The 22,057-nt window shown below is 53.3% G+C and overlaps 7 protein-coding genes across 7 annotated transcripts; 4 read left to right on the top strand and 3 right to left on the bottom strand.

The window, feature by feature from the left end:
* Positions 1-103: 103 nt before the first annotated feature.
* Positions 104-1,683, top strand: J4E83_000768 (uncharacterized protein; the record flags this gene model as incomplete). The annotated part of the gene is made up of 3 exons (XM_049327729.1): positions 104-417; positions 481-1,126; positions 1,180-1,683. The coding sequence occupies 3 exons, from the start codon at positions 104-106 to the stop codon at positions 1,681-1,683; spliced, it is 1,464 nt and encodes a 487-aa protein (XP_049193874.1).
* A 1,862-nt stretch (positions 1,684-3,545) lies between these two features.
* On the bottom strand, positions 3,546-8,265 carry J4E83_000767 (uncharacterized protein; the record flags this gene model as incomplete). Its single annotated transcript, XM_049327728.1, has 2 exons — positions 3,546-5,836; positions 6,663-8,265. 2 exons carry the CDS (start codon positions 8,263-8,265, stop codon positions 3,546-3,548), a joined length of 3,894 nt encoding a protein of 1,297 aa, XP_049193873.1.
* Positions 8,266-9,937: 1,672 nt separating this feature from the next.
* J4E83_000766 (uncharacterized protein) lies at positions 9,938-10,730 on the top strand (the record flags this gene model as incomplete). Its single annotated transcript, XM_049327727.1, has 3 exons — positions 9,938-10,281; positions 10,338-10,536; positions 10,590-10,730. The coding sequence occupies 3 exons, from the start codon at positions 9,938-9,940 to the stop codon at positions 10,728-10,730; spliced, it is 684 nt and encodes a 227-aa protein (XP_049193872.1).
* Positions 10,731-11,504: 774 nt separating this feature from the next.
* Positions 11,505-12,627, top strand: J4E83_000765 (uncharacterized protein; the record flags this gene model as incomplete). The annotated part of the gene is made up of 4 exons (XM_049327726.1): positions 11,505-11,622; positions 11,720-12,051; positions 12,109-12,294; positions 12,352-12,627. The coding sequence occupies 4 exons, from the start codon at positions 11,505-11,507 to the stop codon at positions 12,625-12,627; spliced, it is 912 nt and encodes a 303-aa protein (XP_049193871.1).
* A 386-nt stretch (positions 12,628-13,013) lies between these two features.
* On the top strand, positions 13,014-14,696 carry J4E83_000764 (uncharacterized protein; the record flags this gene model as incomplete). Its single annotated transcript, XM_049327725.1, has 1 exon — positions 13,014-14,696. The coding sequence occupies one exon, from the start codon at positions 13,014-13,016 to the stop codon at positions 14,694-14,696; it is 1,683 nt and encodes a 560-aa protein (XP_049193870.1).
* A 4,280-nt stretch (positions 14,697-18,976) lies between these two features.
* J4E83_000763 (uncharacterized protein) lies at positions 18,977-19,999 on the bottom strand (the record flags this gene model as incomplete). The annotated part of the gene is made up of 1 exon (XM_049327724.1): positions 18,977-19,999. The coding sequence occupies one exon, from the start codon at positions 19,997-19,999 to the stop codon at positions 18,977-18,979; it is 1,023 nt and encodes a 340-aa protein (XP_049193869.1).
* Positions 20,000-20,470: 471 nt separating this feature from the next.
* J4E83_000762 (uncharacterized protein) lies at positions 20,471-21,901 on the bottom strand (the record flags this gene model as incomplete). Its single annotated transcript, XM_049327723.1, has 1 exon — positions 20,471-21,901. The coding sequence occupies one exon, from the start codon at positions 21,899-21,901 to the stop codon at positions 20,471-20,473; it is 1,431 nt and encodes a 476-aa protein (XP_049193868.1).
* Between the last annotated feature and the right edge of the window lie 156 nt (positions 21,902-22,057).

Genomic DNA, 22,057 nt, shown 5'->3' with positions numbered 1-22,057 from the left:
AGCCAGCAGTGATTCGAGTCACGGCCATCCCTTGCTCTAGGCCTCGAACCTAAGACGCAGTGTTCCCCAACGCAACCCTTGCATCAGCATCGGAGAATTCATTATGGCAGACGAAGATTCCACATCCCCAAAGCCATTTCGGGTCATTGTTATTGGCGCCGGTATTGTCGGCTTGTCGCTCTCACACGCTCTACAACTAGCCAATATCGAACATGTCGTCCTCGAAAAGCACGACAAGATTGTTTCACTAAAAGGTGCAGCGCTGATTATCTGGCCGGCCGTCGCACGCATCTTCGACCAATTTGGTATTCTCGACAGGATCACCAAAACGACGTCGCCCGTCGATGCCTCTTACAAAAGATGGCCAGACGGGAGTTTGATCTGTCGCGATGATACTATGCAGGCTGTGAGCAAACTGTATGTTTCCATATTCTCGAGATATGTGTGAAGTGGATGCATCACGCGCTGACTTCACGAAAGCTTCAAAATACCGAGTATCCTATTCGATCGCCAAACTTGCGTGTCGCACCTATACGAAGGACTACCGGACAAGTCCAAAATCCACACCAGTAGGCGCCTTGAACGTATCGAGCAAACCGGTACGGGTGTTCGTGTCCACCTAGCCGATGGCTCTATCGAAGAAGGAGACATGGTCATCGGCGCAGACGGTGTGCACAGTCACGTCCGGAAGCTCATGTGGGACTACGCCGACAAGTTCGAACCAGGCAGCATACCCCAAATCGACAAAGACGTCATGTCATTCGGAGAATACAGAGGTTTGTTTGGCGTCAGTACGCTACCGGACAACGCTCAGCTCGGCACCTCCAATACGAACATGATTCTCGGTCAGGACGTTACCATGCTTCTTTTTTCGCAGATGGGAAGGGCTATGTGGGGTATCACTTTCAAAGACGAATTTCAAAAGGCAGAGCAGAAAGGTAAAGCTACTGAAGCAGAGATTGAGGCGGTGGCGGAGAGATTCGCCGATCTTCCTATGACAAAAAACATCACACTGGGCGATGTATGGAAAACAAACGAACGGCACGGTCTTCTCTATGTCGAAGAAGGCGTCCTGAGTAAATGGCATGCGGGACGCATAGTTCTCGTAGGAGATTCAGCACACAAAGTACACCCTCCCGGACTCATCACCAGCAAAACGTATCACTAACGCAGAACCAGATGACAGCCGACCTCGGCATGGGCGCCAACATAGCCGTCGAGTCCGCCGTCCACCTCTGCAACATCCTGCACCGCGAATTCGCCTCCAACCCCACTCGTCGTATCTCCACCCCCGATCTCGCCGCCTTGTTCGCCGAATACCAAGCCGGTCGCCACGCACGAGCAAAGGAATACGTCGAAACCAGCGGCAAGCTCACGCGCATGAACAGCTACCAGTCACGCTTTAATTACTTCTTTGCTGGGTATCTACACAAGTACATTGTGCCATCTCAGAAAGCGGGGCTCATCGAATCGCTGAGTGTGGCGCCCAAACTGGATTACGCGCCGACGAGGACGATTGACGAGAGTGCTGAGGGGTGGCACTGGATGGAGAAGCAAGAGAGGGAGAAAGGAAAGAAGGGTGGTTGGTTCAAGTACATGGTCTGGACATCGGTCGTGGGGGTGACTGCTGCGTATATGGCGCGTGCGGGGGTACCAGCGCTGCTGATGAAGTTGACTATGTAAAATGTTGCGAATTGAGTTGTAATAGTTTTCTTTCCCCTGTTATCGGCTTCGCACATACTGTCTTTCCAGCTTCCGCCGCGTATAGCAAATTAGCCCTCATTAAGTCCTCCATGACAAACACAGTGGCTTCCTGTGTTCCGCGCAAGTGTGCTGGATGCATAATACGGCTTCAAACACTTCCAGCAAAAGTGAACATGGCATTTCGCACCTATCACATTGATCAGCTTTACCGTCACATTTAACGACAACCCTCCCTCTTCTCCTAGCACAGGAAATATATACGTACATTCCATGTGATCACACCCCTTATTCTTCTCAATCGGCCTCTTACACCCCGGACATGCCTTTGTTGTTTTCTCCACCACCTTCCTACTCGCTTCCTCCTCTGCCTTCTTCAGTTTCCCGTTTGTTCTGTAGTCGTACTCTGTGCATGTCTCGCCTTTATGCCAGGCTACGTTGTGAACGACACAAGACGTCTTTTCGCAGGTGTTGCACCGGAATTTGGGGGTGTTGGGTAAGTGGACTTGGCCTGCTTTGCAGCCTTTGAGGGGGCACCAGTGGAAGCCCAGCCGGGCTTCTTGCTTGGCGCGGGAGGAGAGGGTGCAGTAGCTAGGGGTTGTGTTAGTAGGGTCGTGGAGTAGGCGGGGATGAAGATGGCGATCTGGGAAAAGGTGAGAGGGGTAATGTACCGTTTGAACACATCTTTCGGCGCAAACTCTCTCATGTCTGCTGTACGCAGTTGCGTTTTACATATAGGGCATGTAATGTCGTTCCACAGTTTTGCGCTGGACTCAGATGCGATCCATGTGCGGAGGCATTTGCGGCATACGTCGACTTCGTGCTTGCAGTTCTTGGTGGGCGGCCGGTCGGGGAAGTGGTGCAGTGAGAGCGTATCTGTGCATACTGTACAGTCTTTCTTTTCTTTCTTGGGTTTATGCTCATCACCTTGGTGGTGATGACTGTCTACTCGGTTGAGCGACTTGTGCCTTGTACTGCCGCTGTCGGCTCTTTTGCTGTGGGTGTTGCTGGATTTTGGCTTGTGTGGAGCTTCTTTCTTGGTTCGATGCTTGTCGAATGTTGATGTACGCTCTTTCTTGGCTTTGCCTATGGGTATTACACGGGTAGGATGGGATACATGTGAAGAGGCCGACCTGCGGTCTCCGCGTCCAGGTCTGGCTGTCGCGCCGTTGGAAGCTGCCTGGCTATACCAATGTCCTCCAGTCGAGTCTGCGTCAGAAGAGGAACTACGGCCTCTGTCGTAACTTCTATTAGATTTTGACTGTCTCGACTTCAAGGCGACTACCTTTCCACGTCGCTCATAAGCTGCTTGGATCGTTCGCTGGCCGCTCCACGACTGGCCCATGGTTACGTCTGATGTACGAAGAAGCCGTAAGAGACTGGATAAGGATGTTGATCGTTTTTGCAAGTAATTCGATGCTACTCGATAGCCAGTATCGGTGGAACAGAGTGCTTGGGATGAGCCTAGGAAGCCTTTGCGTGGCGGTGCATCCAGACCGGGGTAAAGTCTGCGGTCACGTCGTGGCGGGCGGTGCTCTGGCACCCATGAAGTGCATAAATGAATAAGAAGTCGAGAACAGTTGCACAAGTGGGCAGATGCGTGTCGATGTGGGTGTCATTGTGCGCGGGGTCAGCCCACTGCAACCCTTGGAACCGGTCACCATACCGGTGAGTAAGCTTGTCGGTAATTGGTTATCCACCCTGAAGGACTGGATACTTCCAAGAAGGCTGGATAACAGTCTCTAATACACTCAGACATGTGCCATAATAGTCGATCAGCCTACCAAGTGACTTCGGAATGTAAAAGCGTTATCATGTGCTAGTGCTGCGCCACGCTATCGCGTTCAACGGTAGAACCAACCCAATTCATACCGGTTACCGTAACAGTCGAGTTCCCCAGCTTCTGAATTCACCGGCTTCCTCAGAACCGTGATATCCCCAGACCAGTACCCTTCTACATCAGATTCAGCCTCGCCCATCTCCACTAAATTATTGTATGCGGCCTTCCTTTCTCGCCGAAACTTGCCAATCTCACCCACTACATCGATGAGCGGAATTGTATCATGAACATTCTTACTTGTGTCCACTGGTAAGATGGGATTGCTAGGTGCAAGCTCCAATCCGCTCATAGCTGCCAAGGGCAGAGTACGGCCTGGCTCACGACCAGGCTGTCCGCACTCTTCATCGTCGAAGAAGGAGAAGTCATGCGTTGCTGCCTCCCAAAATGCTTCAGAGTCCGCATCTTCAGTAGTCGACTTTGTTGGATAAGCCCGCCAGCTACTGGAGATCTTCTTAGGCGCTGACTGAGGCGCCGCCATTTCAAGTACTACTCTCCGAAGGGCAAACTGGTTTCGTGCGTATTCTTCTTCTGCTATGGCACGCCTACGTCCTGGCGGTAGAACATAAGTGTGCCTGGCCCGTTGCTTGGCGATTGAAGCCTCCTCGGCTGCATCCTTGATAAACTGTATAATCCGATGAACAATTTTCCTATCGCTGGTCATGGTCGGCACATCCGTCAGAACGAGAGTGTGAAGCTTCGGAAGCATCCCAGGATGTAGTCGAGGTTCACTTGCTTGGCGAAAGTCCAGTCGGACTTTTCTGTCCTCGATGTAGTAGAACGAATTGCCTCGTGACCTTGGCGTAGTCTTGGTGGTCAATTGATCCAGTGTACTGTTGCCGTGGGCCGGCGTAGATGATGAAAGGCGTTCTCCAGGATCATGTCTGTTTGCAGCTGCGTGAGGTTGGTAGATCCCGTTTCCCAGTGGGCTAAGAGGGCTCAATGGCGAGTCTACAGGTATGACTTCCGGAGCGCAGGCAGGATCTCGGTTAATCTGCAGTGATTGTGGAGTAACGCATATCTTAGGAACGCTTTTTGCGTCTCGCCTTTCACCATCGGCAGACTCTGATTCTGGCCTATCGTTTTCAGCGAGTTGAGGTGTTACAGGTGAGCCGGGAAGCTCAACCGGATATGATGAGTCCCCTGGAACCTCGTGTACAGCTATCGGGATGGAGTCGAGTTCGGGTGTCGGTGGCCCTACAGCCTCGAGCTCATGCGCATTTGAAGGTTTGTAGATGGCAAGGTCCCCAGTGAGTTCCGCGCGCGGCGAATTGGGCGTTTCAAAAGGGGCGTCTTCTGTCACCAACTCATAGTTGATCCGCAAGTAGCGCAGTCTAGGTGAAGCATAATCTGCAAGTACTGGAGTAAGCTTTGATACGCTAGGTAGTCCCAAGTCATCATTCGGTGTTTCGAGCGTGAGGTTAGAAGGATGCGTCACTACAGCGGGTAGTATACCCACATCTAGGACTTGCAGGCGTCTTGATCGCAGCAAAGCCGATATGCCTTCAACAGTTATTGCGTTACTGGAGAGATACAAGTGCGAGACTCCGACATCGCTCGACTCCTCAATGCTTAGGCTGCCAATGAAGCCGCCTGTAAGCTTCTTGCGAAGATGGCCCACGAGGTTTTCAGACTCAAAGGTCTCTGGTCCATCGGTTGGGTTCGCGTTCTCGACAGGCGCCAGTGGTCCACGAGAAGAATGCGTCACAACAACCCTCTCTTTCAAGCACAGTTCAAGAAGGAGGCGCACGCTAGTGTCCGTCAAAAGGTTGTTGCTGATATCAAGGCTTCTGACGCGGCTGCTGATTGCATGCGCAACTACTGAGAACTCCTCATCCCTGATGCCAATTCCACGAAGATTCAGCACGCGCAGATTTCGGAGGTACTTGAAGGTCGAAAGAACCGCCTTATCTCTCGCGGCTGCGGTCTTTGATAGATCCAGCGAGACAAGATCTGGAAAGTGCGGTAAAGCTTCTGCAAGGCCCATCGATGTAGCATTTGTACAGCTGGAAGCATCTAGTAGGCGTAGGCTGAACACCGGATATGCGTTGGGGCGAGTCAGCCTCCATTGTAGGCTTGAGTGTCGCAGGCTCAGAAGACATGCGTGATCGAAGAAGGGCAGGCCGTCCACAATCAGGCACTGCAGACGAGGTAGGTGTTCCAAACAGTCTCGAAGCCATTCTGCGTGAGGTCCATCATACAGCTCTGCATGAGCCGGCGGGAATCGGAGAGTATGTGTGAGCTCTCTTACAGAAGCTCGCGCATAAGGTAATGTACGCTTGAACCGTGTGAGTGCCACTATTGGATATCAGTATGTATCACTGTCTCCGCGCCTTGATAACCCACCATATACAGTATCATTCTGGACCCCAAAGTGTGAAGCCGGGCTGCCCCATAGGTTCGGTGTGAAGGTCTGGTGCCATTGCCGGTTGACCAAAGCTGCTGAGCAAAGGTCTTGAGAGGGCAGATAGGGAGCGATGAGCACCCAAGGATCGCGTCGCATTACACTTTCGTAAGATGGAAGGAGATCGTCCATGGTTATGAGCGAGTGGAAAGAGCACTTATTGTTATGGCAAGTTCCATTAGTCGCCACTTAAGGTTGTGGTGGAGACCGGAAGGAAAGGCGCATGCATCTCTGTGGATTGCGACGAAGGTGAGGTGTGCGTGCGCATCTTTCCGTGGATGCTGGCAGCCGGCAGGGCTGACTGGTGAGGCTGTGCAAGTGTTGCAGTTTGCCGGATCACAGCTGCGATGATGCAACAACTGGCCTGACTAGCCCGATTCGTCTACCAAGGCTTACTTGCATCTGGCGACAGCAGTCACGTCTAAATTTCGCCGTTTATTGAACAATGAATTGCTATGCGATAAATCTATCAAACACCATCTTGCCTCTCAAGAGGTGACATCCATAATCTCACTTGCGAACTTACTCCTTGCTCTAATCCTAGGTCCGTAGAACACCAGAATCCACGGCACAATGGTCAACAACGCGCCAATCCCGCCAAGCAGACTGCTCGCAGGACCATACCCAAGCTTATTATACATTTGGGTCGTGATGAGTGGGAATATGCCACCTAAGATGATATTAATATGCATCCAGTCGTGATGAATGGAGATGACTTACCAAGCATATTCCGGCAGAAAGACTGCGCCGCCAGTGCTGAACTCGCATAGCGATGGTATGTGTCCGCGAGATAATTGAAAGTCGCCAGGTAGATGCTGAAGATGCCAACGGTAGCGATACCGATCGCGATTGCGGGCACAACCCAGTGTATCTCGGGGAAGCTTGTCCATCCAAACATGAAGAGACCGATGGGCATGCATGCGCTTTCTATGCAAGCAAAGTATAAGCGGCCTTCGGGTGTGCCTGTCAATTTCCCACTCTTTTTCGCAATTTTCTCTTGGTAGATGGATAAGATGGTGGAGAGGATGCTGGCTATTCCCATCGATGCGAAGACTGCGTTGGCTTGCTGTAGCGAGAAACCATGGTTGTTTTGGAATACCAGCGGAATCGCGGCCAACGTGAGGTAGAGTACGGCCCAGGAGAAGGCAACCCAGAGCGAGAACCAAAAGACGACAGGTTCAGTAAAGAGCAGATGGAATGGCCGGTAGAGAGAAACGCCTATCATCTTGCCAAGCGATGCTCGTTCTTCATCAGATCGCACCTTCCACCTCAAACGCAGCGATTCCAAGGATCCTGGCTTTTCGGTATTGTTGACATTAAAGCCGTAATATCCGGACTGCTCGCGCGCCTCATACCACTTGTTCAAAGCTTTGGCTTTCCTGGACAGGAGAACCGAGCCGCGGGTCTCCTTGAATACGACACAGATCAGCACCACCACCGCTCCACATGAGATGGCCTGTACGTAGAAGATCCACCTCCAAGTCGTGTTCTGCGCGATGAAGCCACATACTAAAGGTCCCCATGAAGTACCAAACAGAGCAGCACCCGAAAAGAGAGCCATGGGTGTGTTCCGATCCTCAGCATGGTAGATGTCTGAGACCACGCCACCAACCATAGTGGAGAATGTAGATCCGCCCACGCCCAAGAAGAAGCGCGCGACGAGCATTCCAGCATATGACTGCGTGAGGCCAGAACAGAGCTGGCAGATGACGAACAAAATGCCGGAAGCGAGGAAGACTGGCCGGCGACCGTTGATCTCAGAAAACGGGGCAAGAACCATCGGCGCGATAGCGAATCCTGTGGTGAAGGTCGTGATGCCGACCAGCGCTGCAACACTGCTGACACCCCATTCCTGCGTCATCTGCTCAACACCGGGGCTGTAAGCGCCAGCCGAGAACGCTGTGAGAGCGGTGATGATGCATGAGACACATATCGTGAATCTCTTTCTTGTCTCTGACCAGTCGAAAGGATTTGTGTATTTGACGAGGTTCGGAGGTTCGGGTGGCGCTTCTTGTTCGGTTTGAGTCGGATATATCGTGGTCGCGTGTGGGAGTTCGGTGTCGAATGTGAGATAACGCCAAACGATTTCTGAGTCCTGCACGTTCTCTTGCGGTATGAACTCGCTACTGGTGCTTTGTTTTCCATAGTGGGAGTCTGTCTCTGGGTCGTTATCTGGTTCCGCTGTGGAATTTCGATCCCTCGGTTCCTCTGCGGAAGGCCTGCGCATATCCGGCAATATGCTTATTCCCGCTTGGCTTCTTGAATCTGCGCACTCTCCAAGCTCAGAGTCTCTCGGGAGGTTGATCTCCGGATTTGCACTCATGCTGCCATAAGGTCCTTCTCTTCTATTGAGATGTCGAAGAGCTACACCGAGGATTTCGCAATGAACGCGTCAGAGTCTAAAAGCAAGCGTGAACCCGGTGACGCTGAAAAGCGCGACCTTCATAGCTTAAGCGGCGGTTAGGTCTGGTCCGCTAACCCACAGGCGTAGCCGATATGCATCCCAACGAACAACTGGACGGTGTGGGACGCCCGGTTCTCTCCCGACGGGATTCGTAGAAATCGTTTGCATTGGTCGGGAATAGGACTCCTTCTCCATCTTCCAGGCCCACATGCATGGGGGCGTCCCGCTTCGGGGTAAACTTGGGAATTTGTCGTGTACACCGACATGCCAAGGCCGCCTCGAAGTCTCTGGCTGCTGGAGCGCGTGCAGAAGAGGGTAGATCCGGTGCGTCATGCGGGAAGGAGTCTGGCGCGCCTCAAGCAAAGGCATCTCGACTCGGACAAGCAAATGGCTCCCCGACATCATCGGCGGGAAGTATCGGCACCTGGGCAAAAGCAAGCAGCCTCATCGTCGCTCGATCCTGCGATAACAGCACAGATATGCATCGTGTCCTTGATGAGTCGCCGCAAGGCAGCCAGCTCGGAAGTTCGGCCCAAATTCACTTTGAGGCTCCAGGCGAGAAGAAAGAGGACCCTGCCGAGGTTGCCGATATGAAGCTGTACTAGGAGGGAGTAGCGACGTTGGACGCGTGTGTAACATATGGAGGTTAAGTCAGGTGGCTACTCGCTCCCCAGGTGTGTCTGCCACAAGCGTGACGTCGCGACATTAGAGTTCGCGCGACGCGTGGGAACGGCGTGTGTGTTCAGGCGGGCAGTCACGAAATTCTTGCCGCCATGAAGCTGCCCATCTCAGAAGAGTTTCGCGTAACCTCCGCACTGCCAGCTACTGCTAATGTTTGTGGAAGCGCACTTGTCGGAAGAGTGCGACTTCCTCAATCGTTCGGTTGAGCGACACAGCCAAACATCCCGCCTCGATATCGATGGAGGCTACTGTACCCCAATGTCGCAAGTGCATACGGCTCACCCAATCTCACACGGCAAACCGACAATGCGCGCATTTGATGCACAAAGCTACCGAGAGATTGGATCAAGCAAACGCCATATCGGTCGTTGGAACGTCTGCAAACGCTCTGACATGGTTCGGAGCCTATTCGAATTCTGACAAGTAGGGATATCGCTGAGAAATCACCAACAACAACATCATTGGCTTCTACCTGCTTCCAGTTGCGACGAATGCTCGGCAGGAGGGGCAACAATTGGCATGCGATACCGCCGGAGATGTCGCGTCGATGATTCGCCCGGTGGCCAAACGACGTGGGCAAATTCAATGGCAGAAAAAGCTCTGGTGGAGTTCACGTGAGATACGTGACGATTGCGCAATATACGCTAGCTGGAAGTGTTGGTCGTTCAATGTTGTGTATGGCCTTACAAGAGGACAAAAAGGCATCATCGACCCCTCAACTTCTTCTCTCCCTCATAGTACCGCTCCAACATCCCAAATTGGACCTACAAGATACCCAAGTATCTTCCGCAACTTAACTCAAGCACTAAATCACACAACCAGGTATGTTGGCTGCTTGCGACCTACCCCGCCACCCCGCATGTTTGCGCAAATCGCTGGGACCTGAGCTAACATGGGCGCAGAAGACACGATGAGCGACCGACCAGAGCCTCTCCGCCTCGGCAGCAAGGCCCCCAACTTCAAGGCCGAGACCACCCAGGGCCCCATCGACTTCCACGAGTTCATCGGCGACAACTGGGTTATCCTGTTCTCGCATCCCGAGGACTACACCCCAGTATGCACAACTGAGCTCGGCGCTTTCGCAAAGCTCGAGCCTGAGTTCAGCCGTCGCGGTGCTAAGCTCATCGGTCTCTCTGCCAACACCGTCGACTCGCACGATGGCTGGATCAAGGACATTGACGAGATCTCCGGCAGCAAGCTCAAGTTCCCCATCATTGGCGACAAGGACCGCCAGATCGCGTTGGCATACGACATGTAGGTAGAGATTCGTTGCGACCTACGACTCGCGACATGGCTAACGACATGAACAGGATCGACCACCAAGATGCGACCAACGTCGACAGCAAGGGCATTGCCTTCACCATCCGCTCCGTCTTCATCATCGACCCCAAGAAGACCATCCGCCTCATCCTCTCATACCCCGCGAGCACCGGTCGCAACACAGCTGAGGTTCTCCGTGTTCTCGACAGCCTGCAGACTGGCGACAAGCACAAGATTACTACCCCAATCGTAAGTTTTGACTGTACGAAGTGCATGTGCCACATATACTGATTTCGTACCAGAACTGGATCCCTGGTGACGACGTCATTGTTCACCCAGCCGTCAAGACCGAGGATGCGAAAACCATGTTCCCCGACATCCGCATTGTCAAGCCCTACCTTCGCTTCACTCCTCTCCCTAAGGAGAAGACCACCGCTGCTTAGAGGGCCCGATACCGACGACGCGACACCACGAAACGAGATAGCCCTAGGGCTCATACCCGTCTTGTAGCGGTGGACGCTGGGCGAGATTGGATAATAAGAAGGCACCGTAGATAGGCCAGTCTACGATTAGATGCGAAAATGAAATGGCATGATCACGACAGAAGTCTATTCATTTGCTCGTCCTTTTCAGGTCGCTTCTGGAGATTGTGATGTCGTAGAGCGGTCTGCGCTGGACTATTAGTCCCTGTGGTAATGATACCGCATGAGCAACAGTCGCACCTTGAAAGCGTGCCGCTGTAGTATGACATGCCGCGAGCTTACCTAGTTGGGTAGGCACGATGGACAAGCATCTGCGATGTCTACGAGAATACTGACTTAGGCTTCCTGTGATTTTAGACATCTAGATAGTTTCACGTATGCGCAGCTTGAAGATCGAGAGACTCGGAACACATGAACGGCAGTATTGATGAGTCCACGTCGCGTTCAATTGGTGCTGCTGATTGCGGCCCCCAACGCGCCGCCACGTCCTTGGGCGGACGCCGCATGCCTGCTGATGAGCAGCCCACCTCCGTTTCTCTGCCTCGCATGTACAGTTTCATCGTATAATCAACAAGATGCCAGAGATTACATTCGTGTTTGGACCGCGCAATAGCTTTTTCTTCGACTGTCGCCAAACATGGAAGTTGTGAGTTGCGCATGCTGCTGAGGAAGGCGCGGCTAACAGGGTGCAGCCACGAGATACCGCAGACGCTTCGCCAGTTGTTCAAGAGCTCCATGAGCAATCCATGGAGAGTCGCAAGCCCTTACTGTCTCGCGCTTGCTCCTCAGGGAGACTCTCCGGAGCCGATTTGGTATATCGGGTGTAAGACGTTAGATGGGGAGGACAAGCTCTGTAAGTAGCACCCCGGCCCAGATTCCGCGACCATGAAACGCATGGCGATGACGGCGCGGGCCAGCCCCATCGCACCTACCAAGCTAATCAGAACCAGTCCACTCACGGACCTACTTCGATCTCAACTATCCCGATCTCGCGCAGTGGCTAAAGTCGTTCCCGAATGCAGCCAGCTTGTGCTTCGTCACCTTCGGCCAGAAGTTCAGCTACTTCGCGTGCGCACCCGGACAGGGCTCGATATGGGCTGCTATACCTTCAGGTCTCGAGGATAGAGTGAAGAAGTCGCTGGTCACGCCGACTTGTGTTGGCCTTGGGATGAAAGATGCCTGGTTCGTTCTGTTTGCGGACGGGCATCTGGCATGGAACTTCAACGGCTATTACACCGGATTGAATAAGATTTTGATGGAAAGTGCGCCGGGTGCCGTCAGTGTGAGTTCACGAAACAAGCCTTCATGATGACATGAGTACAGCGCTGATGCAATCTAGTATGTCGCCATATCGCCGTACAACAAGCAGCACTACTTCATCGCCTTCACAGATCGCCGCGTCAACTACAATTTCCAAGGAGGTCCCTCAGAATGGACGCGACTTATGAATCAAGTCTTCGAATTATGGGCCGCTGAAAGCAAACGATTGCAAACTGCCAGCGCGCCACGTTGGCATCAGCCGGAGGTACGACCGTATGTGCATGCGCAACCATCTCCAGCGCAAACATACCTTCACCCACAGTCGACACACATCGTCAGTGCTTCTCGACTACCCATGGCCATGCCGGTGTCGCCGACCTCAGTGCCGAGTACGCCGGCGCCGATGTACGTCAGCCCTGTGCAACAGAACGCCGTACCGGACATCGCGCCCGTGGATAAGACGCCAGAGTATGGTGTTGTCGATGTACCAGTAGAACTTCCTGGACAAGCAATGTTCTCCCCGGCATATACGATGGCGAGTGTACCAGAGAAAGAACCAGCGAAGAAGAGGAGAAGCTTCTTATCCAAGCTGTTCTAGGCCAGCATTATGAACATTGCTGGACTCTGCCTCGCTTCTCACCATCTCTAGTATCTCATAATGCTGTATGATAGCGAGCAAGAGTCGCAGCTTACATGTGCCGGCATCCTCGTCGGTGCGACTACACATGCAGCTCCGTACTTACCTTCCTGATTGGCGCGCACAGCCGAACGTGCAGGTGCACCTCTGCCGATCACCACGGACATGCATATCCACCACAAGAGTGGGAGAGCCATCACGTCACGATGCAGGGTCCTTTCGGTGCTTCTTACGATACGCCCTATCATTGCTAGCTTTTGGAACACTGCCAGCTGCAATATACAAGTAGAGCTTCTCCCCGCTTTCGTCTTCTCGCGCTGTCATCTCGACGGGTAGTCACCAGCATCATGGCAGCTATTGCAAGAGCTTGGAAAGTGGGGGCGCTTACAACGTTCTTTCTGGCAACGATAGCGCATGCTACTGAACCCACGGTCACAGTGCTGAATGGAACATACGAAGGCGTACGTCTCCCTTCGTTCAATCAAGACATCTTCTTAGGCATCCCATATGCGCAAGATACGGGAGGTCAGAATCGCTTTCGCATACCACAATCATTGAACACGACATGGAATGGCACGCGCCCTGCCAAATCGTACGGAGACGCCTGCCCGGACCCGTCGGCTGCCAACTTTAGCATGAGCGAAGACTGCTTGAGCATCAACATCGTTCGTCCAGCGGGTCTTTCAGACAACGACTACGCAAAGCTACCAGTAGCGCTATGGATCCATGGAGGAAGCTACCAAGTCGGCACCAGTGCGCTTGCGAACTACAACCTGACATACATTGTTCAAAGAAGCGTGGAAATCGGCCAGCCCATCATTGCAGCCAGCATCAACTACCGCAAAGGCGGATGGGGTATGTTGTACTCGCGAGAGATCCAAGGTACCGGCCAGACGAACCTTGCGCTTCGAGACATGCGCAAAGGACTCGCTTGGATCTCCGAGAACATTGAAGCATTTGGCGGCGACAAGGACAGTGTGACTATCTGGGGCGAGTCTGCTGGGAGCTTCGCAGTAGGCCAGCTACTCATGTCATACGGCGGCCGAACAGACAACTTGTTCCACCGCAGCATCCAAGAGTCTGGGTCTGCGGCGACGGCATGGTACAATGGCACAGACTGGTATCAGCCCATCTACGACAACATCGTCGACAAAGCGAACTGCACAGATGAAGTCGACACGCTCGCCTGTTTACGTACCCTGCCATACGAAGCCATCTTCCCACTCCTCGCAGCCCCAAGCCAAGGCCCAGGCTGGTACCCCATCGTCGACGGCGACATCATCCCCGCCTACCCCACCGAGCTTCTCGCCTCGGGCCGCTTCGCACACATCCCGCATCTCTACGGCACCAACTCGGACGAAGGCACCGACAACGCGCCCGCCGGCGGCGTCATCAACACCGACGAAGACCTATACGCCTTCCTCGCCAACAGCACAGGTTTCGACTTCCCCGACGCCGTCATCAAGCGCATCATGCAACTCTACCCCAACGACCCCACCATTGGTATCCCGCTCAACACCGGCGTCGAACTCTTCGCCGAACAAGGACTTCAGTATAAGCGCATCGCCGCCATCATGGGCGACGTCTTCTACCACGCGACCCGCCTGGCTGACGCTCGCGCTTACTCCAAGTACTCGCCTACGTATATATACCGCTTCAACACGCTGCCCTGGCAAAACAGCAATACCGCTAGCGAAGGCGGCAATCCGCGCGCGTACAAGGGCGTCGCGCACTTCACTGAGGTGGCTTTTGTCTTTGCTAATCCTAACTTCTATGGCCCTTGGGAGGAGTACAAGAAGCTGGCTGAGCAGGTGAGTGCGCAGTGGATCAGGTTTGTTGCGAAGGGTGATCCGAATGGTGAAGCTCTGCCCAGGTGGCCGCAGTACGACGAGGGTAAGAGTGGAAGGGGACTGGATCTTGTTCTTCAGGCGCAGGGCAGGGGATATAATGGAAGTTATGTTGAGGAGGATGTTTGGAGGATTGAGGGGAGAGAGTTTCTCACTAAGTGGGCGAGGAGGAGGCATGTTTAGAGTGGGGAGGTGGTGGGGAGAGAAGCGTCACAAAGATAGAGACTTTCTAAAGGTATGTAGTAGTGAATACACTTCGAGCAGATAGAAAGTTGTAAGAAGTCTAAGGAATTAAGCATGTTTATTACAAGTTGAAAGTCTAGGAGAGGAGCAAGTGAAGTAAGAGCTATGTCAAGACATTAAGGCAGAGAAGAAGCAAGATGTTCGACTAAAGCAAGTCAAGGAAGAAGCAAAACATAGAAGGTAGGTAAGAACTCAAGTCAAGAAAGAAGTAAGTAAAGCAAAGAAGAAGTCAAGTCAAGTCAAAGAAGAAGCGAAGTGAGGTATGTGATAGATTCATTGATGCTGAGGCGAAACCTTGAAGTATCCTTGAGAAGAAGTCCAGCCCGAAGTCCAAGCCATCCACCCAAAGTCCAACCACCAGAATGAAGCCCATATCCGCCAGCCATCAGCCAAGCAATGTCCAAAACCTCAAAGCTAATCTAAAACCCAATCCAAACATCGACCACCGACTGCAGGCACTCTCACCTCAAGTCTCTCATACCTTTCGCATGCTGCATTTCTCGAATTGATCCAAACTCCTAAGAGCCGCCATCGAGAAGTGTGCAGGGGAATGACCTGGGCGAGCAAGCTCAAACTGGCGAAGAACTTCAAATCTCCAAGGTAGGCCCAGCTTAGTACCGAAGTACCATAGACTGTCTGTCCTCCAGCACCTTGATATGAGAATGAAGTCTCCTCCAGATCATGTCCACCAGCCATGGGGCCTTGCCGAAGCAAGCCTTGTAGGCCCAAAGCGAGATCCCATCGAGATCTGTAATGTCCGTCTCTTACTGTCTTTGACCATGGTATCCTGCACTTCCCACCAGTATGTTTCCACCACCAAAGTATCCAATCCATCCAAACAACTTGACTTTCGTGCGACCCGGGGTGTTGTGAACATGCGATGCTGGCCTGAAGAGGGCTTGAGGTGGATGCTGAAGAGCTCGATCGTGGCCTAGAGTGTAGGGCTTTGAGGAGGTTGGCGACGATGTTGAGCGAAGGTTGGAGCAATCCGAAGTGAGTGTGGTAGAAGGCGACAGCAAGCTGAAAAAGGTTAGAATACTGAATAAAGAAGAAACCAGGAAGATACTTACCATGTTCAATGGCGAAGGAGGATGTTGGAAGAGTGACCATGGCTCATGGTGAAGTAAGGTTGATCATCGATGGATGTGATGTTGGACCAAGGTTGGATGAAGTGTTGATGACCAAGTGAGGTGTGAAGATTGTTGAGCAGTGATGTTGATTGAAGAAGAGTGAAGCTCAGTAAGGTTGGAAGTGGTCGACATATATGAGTGAAGGTATGATGTCATGTGACAAAGTGGAAGTGATCCAAAGTAGTGATGAAGTAATGAGCCATGGTCGAAGTGATTGAAGGAAGGAAGTGTGTTGAAGAAATGAGTGACAAATAGTTGGAATTCTTCGAGTTGGGGTAAAAGATTGTGGGGTTTGTGGTAAAAGAGTGTAGGTCGGAGGGGGGAAACGGGCTTTATATGTGCCTGCCAAGAGCCTGCGCACAGACAGGCGCTAGGAGCCGGCGCTGTTGCTCCGGCCGGTGTTCTGCCGGCGACAGGAAGGTCGGAAACACCAGGTGAAGGCGGGTATAGAAGGGCTTCGTCGGCGGTGGAAGGCCGCGCGGGCGTTGCCAGGTGAGAGTGAGAAACCACCAAGTCAAAATACGCGAGATGGAGTGGCCCGTGCGGCCTCATCAGGTAGCGAGAACGCGAAATTCCAGCAGGTCAAGCAGATACTGAGAGATGTGATGGGTTTGCTGACATGTATGGAGCCGGTGAGGGTGTGCTTCACGGGCAGTGCGATAGTACACAGGTATCGACTGACTGAGCGAACTTGAAGATACGCGAGAACATCGAAACTCGAGATTGAAAAGTGATTATGCGCTGTTCTTGTAGCAAATCTTGAAGACAGCGTGCTCAGTGCGCAAGACGTATCAAGGCTAGCCTATTGATATAACAATCGTAGAAGTACGTGGCGAGCTTTCGAGAGCCAAAGCTGTGGCATCCGCTCGGGGAATGCTTCTTTGATGCTTCTCGCTGTGTTATGTGAACCATAAGCGCCTCAGAGCAAGCTCAGCGAAGTTGTTGAAATTGCTTAGAAGGGGCTGAGCTTGCCGACCTCAATGGGTGAGTTTCTAATGACGACAGCAAGGCCAGTCTGACAGCACACGCCAGAGACGGCGAGCAAAATACTCTTTGAATGCGCAAGATCAATGCCGCTATACTCATGGCCCAGGAATTGGTCTGAGTGCTTCCGCGACGCCGGTACTCACCTGCGGCGGACGAGATCAATACGCATCCACCATCCGAGCCGAGAATGAGCAGCGACAAGGTTGACCGCCGTAATCAATTTTTAGAGGCGCAAGTATCGGTCTCTTTCGATGAGTCAAATCCCAACCCAGCGCTGCATAGCTGCTTATCACTCGCGCCGACCAAGGGCATGTCGTCGAGACTATTCCGTGCAAAATACAAACACGACGCCTAGTTTCACCTCACATACGACACAAGCAGCTGTAGTGATGTAGTATTAGTTCGGCAGACGGAGGGCGAGCATACGAAACGAGACACCGACCAGACGCGATTGGGCCTGCGCGGCAGGAAGACACCATATGTCACATGTGTGAAGACAAGCAGGCAATGAGGATGACGAAGGAACACGGATGCGAATTGAGGCATATGATATTGATAGCGGTAGAACATTGTAGGAGGAGCTGAGCGCCAAGTACAGTAAATGTGCTGACAGCGAGCATATGAAATCTTGTGGCCTACGCTGTCCTTGTAACAGAATCTGAGCGCCTGACTGGCACCTGCGGTCAGCTATAAACTGGTAGACAGAGCCTGTGTAACTCAGGGCGCCGCCGTATAGTTACAGGAGGCTTCGTGATGAAGCACTCTGATGTGTTGGTATACTGTCCCGCAGCCTAAGGTACAGTTGCGCCTCCATCGCCGGGTGTCGGGACAAGGCAAAGAAGTGCGGGCATGAGGGATGCGGTCGCTGTAGGGAGACGAAGGCGCGCTCATTTAAGAGTAGATCCAAGGGCATATAGAGGCACATCAAGGCGGCGTCTCGTGTGGAGCAGAGCTTGCTCGATGGGAGCGGTGCAATTCATCTCGGCGACTTAGCTGAGGCGCCGGCTGTGTTTACTGAATACGTGGCGTCTGCGACCGTTGAAGTTGCTGCACTTCTGGAGTTTGCGGCGTACGTTGCGGTTGAGGGTTTTCAATGTTGCTGTACTTGTGGAGCTTGCTGCATACGCTGCGGTTGCTGCGCAAGCTGTCGCTGCCCGAGCTGAAGCGGCAATCTCTTGAGCAATCGGAACACCCTCGGGTAGCTCGTATGCTTCAAGGGATCGTATGAGATATAACCGGAATGTCGAGTTCAACCCGTATGCGTATGAATCCAAAAATCCCTCTCCTTCATCCTTCCCTCATCAATCCCATCCAAAACACCCCTCACCCACCTCGGCGGCCCCCTCATCCCCTCCTCTCTACCCATGTCCGTCCCCGTCAACGGACAAGTGACAAAGCCCCCCTCTTCCGCCAACTTGCTTACCTCTTCAACGATCTTCAGACCCCCATCCTCACCGGCACCAGCGTCCAGCCGATCACGACGTTCCTGCAATTTGCGCTCTATGAAGGAGGATGCGGAGTCGAGGCCATGGGAGGCGAGGCGCTGGAAGGAGTGTATGAAGCGGTTTATGATGTCGATGAGGATGCGGTAGGCGAGTTCGGTTAGGATTGCTGTGCCGGTTTGTTGGGTGAAGAGGTGGGAGGAGATGAGGGAGCTGGAGAACGAGCGTGTTGTTAGGGAGGTGGACGGCCCTGGGCGATAGAGTGTGAGGGATGATGAGACTGTCATGGTGATTTGTTGCTAGTAGATATGAATGGCTATGGAGGCAGTACCGTTCCAAGGTTGTGAGTTCGCTGAAAGGATGCGTACTGGAGCCTACGGCACAAGCAGCGGAACCTCTACATATGTACGCCTCATCTTCCTGTACGGCGTCCACGGCGTCCTGCCTAATACTCCAAGCCATTGCGCTACGCCGATAAACTCTGAAACTCTCTGCGCGATGCTGTCGCAAGGCTAACTACTCGGAGTTCCCTACCACCGACCGCGAGATGCAGCCCTGGAGATTACGGCAGCTGCCCGCTTGACCGGGACCCGCGGACGCCGAGCTGCACCGCCGCTCCCTCATCACCGAACCCAACACGCGACTCCACTTTCGCATGCGCTTACGTGAGATGCGTATCCTCACCGACGGCATCTCCCATTCCCATGTCTCTTTGTACAACGGGCAAATCTAACTCAACGAGCCAGGGTGGGTGTTCGAGAACGCCGGGCTCAGTGCCTTCCATCGCCGCGTTCACGCACAGCGTCTGCTGTTTGTTCTCTCGAAACTTTTGGGCGGGGCCTGGGGGCAGGCTTTTGAACCCCTTTCTTCGTGCTGAGTTCTCGCCTATCCAGACTTTGGTTATCGATTTAGAGTCGGAATTGGCATCTAGTTCCGCTTCCCTTCTGGAATCCAGCACGTGTGCTTGGTAGAACCAGCGACGCGGCGTGTGGATGTGGCCGAAGCAATGCAGGCGTGGTTGCACACGAGCGATGGCGCGGCGTAGGTGCTCGCAGCCTGCGCTTTCGTCGTCAGAGGTTGTGTCTAGGATGTATTTTGGGGGGCCGTGGGTCATGACGATGTCGACGTCGTTGGGGATGGTCGAGGTCTCGGTACCGACGTTCTTCGCCCACGGTGGAGTGCCCAAGGGGTTGAAACGGTCTTCGTTCGATGGGTACTGGAATGCTGATGCGCCGTAGAGGGGCGTGTATGGCGAGGCGTATATCTTGAATGTAGCGCCGCATGCTAGCTTGAAAGTATGCGTGCCTTCTTTCAGGAAGGTGATGCCATTTAGGCTTGCTTCGGAACTTGACTCTGAGCTCACAAGCGCCTCTGCTCGTTCTGCATCGGCATCAGTTCCGCCCTGGGAAATCCAGTATGGTTTATCGAGCGAGATGTCGTGGTTGCCAGCAATGACAAGCTTCAGCTTGGCTTCGACTTTGCCCAACGTCTGGAGGGCCGCAGAGATGCTTTCCGGGGTGCCATTTTCTGTCAGATCGCCACAGTGTAGGAGTACATCACATGGCGGGAGGGTTTCCGGTAATTCAGCCCCATGCGTATCCGAGAGTATGAGGAAGCGGACGGGCGTCGAGAGAGTATGTGCGCCTTCAAGTCGAACACGTTTAGCAGGTCGCATAGATTTCATCGTAAAGTGCAGGACGCAAATCAGAAGACACTAGGATTCCAGACGGTGAGGTGTGTTAGAGAAGTGTCTAGAGGTGCTAGAGTATTAGAGTATGAGCATATAAGTGCAGAGTCTTACGGTGTCTCATCTATGTAGACACCACCAGCAACAGCATATGATCAAAATTTTGTAAATTTGATTTGCATGGTTGCTGCGAACCAAGGTTGAGAAGTGAGCGTAAGCCAACCTTGGAAGGCTCATGCATCGACACGTGGTACTCCAGCATGTTGACCAACTTAAGAGGGAGGGCCAGCAGGAAAGGAGTCGAAGAATGCGGACAATGGCGTTTGATTATTGTCATCTACTAATACAAGTATCGAAGGTATCGTAAAGCAGCATAGGTATCAAAGAAAACGTCGCCATTGACCGTCCAAGGGAGCAACCGCTCCATTATCAATTAACCCAAAGAACCCCCCACCACCGCTTGCAAACCTACAAGCTGGCCACAAGCGCAGGCAGAACACTCCTGCTAGTGTAAGCCCAGCTGCTGGAGCTGTCATGCGCCCTCCACGCAGCACCAGTCCAGAAAGTGTTGCGCTTGCTCTGCAGAGCGTACAAGTCCTTGTAGAAACCGTTCTTGGTGGCCTCGCCTCCGACCATCATGTTGTAGGGGCTGTGGTTGCTGAAAGCGACAATCTCGGGCTCGGGGCCGGTCATGTTGTTCATAGCGTGGAAGCGCTTGAGGTCCGCAAGGATGGCAGCCTGGGCCTCCTCGTCGCTGAGGTGCTGGCCGACCTTGGTGCCGTAGAAGACCTGGTTGAGTGTAGGGTTGACGGTGGGGAAGACGTTGTAGATGGCGGGCATGGGTGGCAGCGCGTATGGCTTGTCAAGTGCGAGGTTGTTGAGGGTGACGTTGGTAGGGGCGGCGTGCCTGATGATGGCGGTGTAGTAGCCGACGGATGTGAATTGGCTGAAGATCTTCATCTCATCACCGCTGGGGTCGAACGGAGTGAGGTTCTCGGGCGTGGGGGGGATGGCCATGAGGATCTTCTTGGCTTGGATAAGACGCTGGCCCTTGGGGGTATCGACGAGGACCTTGACGCCGCCGTCGACCTTGCTCACGCGCGCGGTCTTTCGGACCCTGGAGGACAGGAGTACAGAGTTGGAGGCAAGCAGCTCGGCAGTGAGTGCCTCGAAGAGCATGCTGTTGTTCATCACCGAGCTGGTCTTGAAGCTCTGCATGGTCTTCAGGAGACCGAGAGACATGGTGCGGATCTGCTGGATGGCAGGAAGCTCGAGGATATCACCAAAGGCGGAGGTGAGACCGAAGATGGTCTGTACTGCATCCGCGATATCGTACTTCTGGACGAACTGGCCGAACGGCATGTAGAGGTCCTCGGGAACGGGGTCGGGGAGGTAGAAGCCACCCTCAAGTTCAGGCCACTGTGCGATGACGGCGCCGTACTTCGCGAGAGCAACAGCCAAAGCGGTTTGGTTGGCAGGAGGGAGACCCTGCAACACCTGACCGGTCCTGAAGTCAACCTGCTGGGTTGGGCCGGTAGGGAACGGGCTTGCTGGGCCTAGAGTGAGGTTGAAGCGTGCGAACCACTGGTGCACCAAAGGTTCGTCATGGTACAGCTTCACTCCCATGTCGATGGGGAACCCAGTCTCGAGGTCCATGTAGGTCTCGGTGTGACCTCCAAGGCGGTGCGAGCTCTCAACAACGACGACCCTCTTTCCCATGTCCTTGAGCTGGATGGCAGAGTAAGCACCCATACCTCCACCTCCGATGATGACAACATCAGTGTCAATAACCTGCTCCGGGTTGTAGTACCTAGCCTCCATCTTGGACGACCTGGGCGCTGCCATAGCGAAAGGAAGGGCGACCACCGCCGCGGCGGTGATTGAAACGAATGAACGCATGATTGAATTAGTCTTGCAAGAGAATATGAAAGCTGAAAGAGCGACTGAGGTTGGTGATCGTCTGGCATACCAGACCTATTGTATTTATATTGCCATAAGCATGGCCGACGTATGTGCGGTGGCTCTTCCAGTTCGGTCCTACTGTGTGGATCGAGG

The sequence above is a fragment of the Alternaria metachromatica genome (assembly GCF_023757995.1).
Source record: "Alternaria metachromatica strain BMP 0045 chromosome Unknown scaffold_1, whole genome shotgun sequence".
Lineage (NCBI taxonomy): Eukaryota > Fungi > Ascomycota > Dothideomycetes > Pleosporales > Pleosporaceae > Alternaria > Alternaria metachromatica.
The sequence above is the reverse complement of the archived record's forward strand: the minus strand, read 5'-3'. Positions and strand labels throughout refer to the sequence as shown.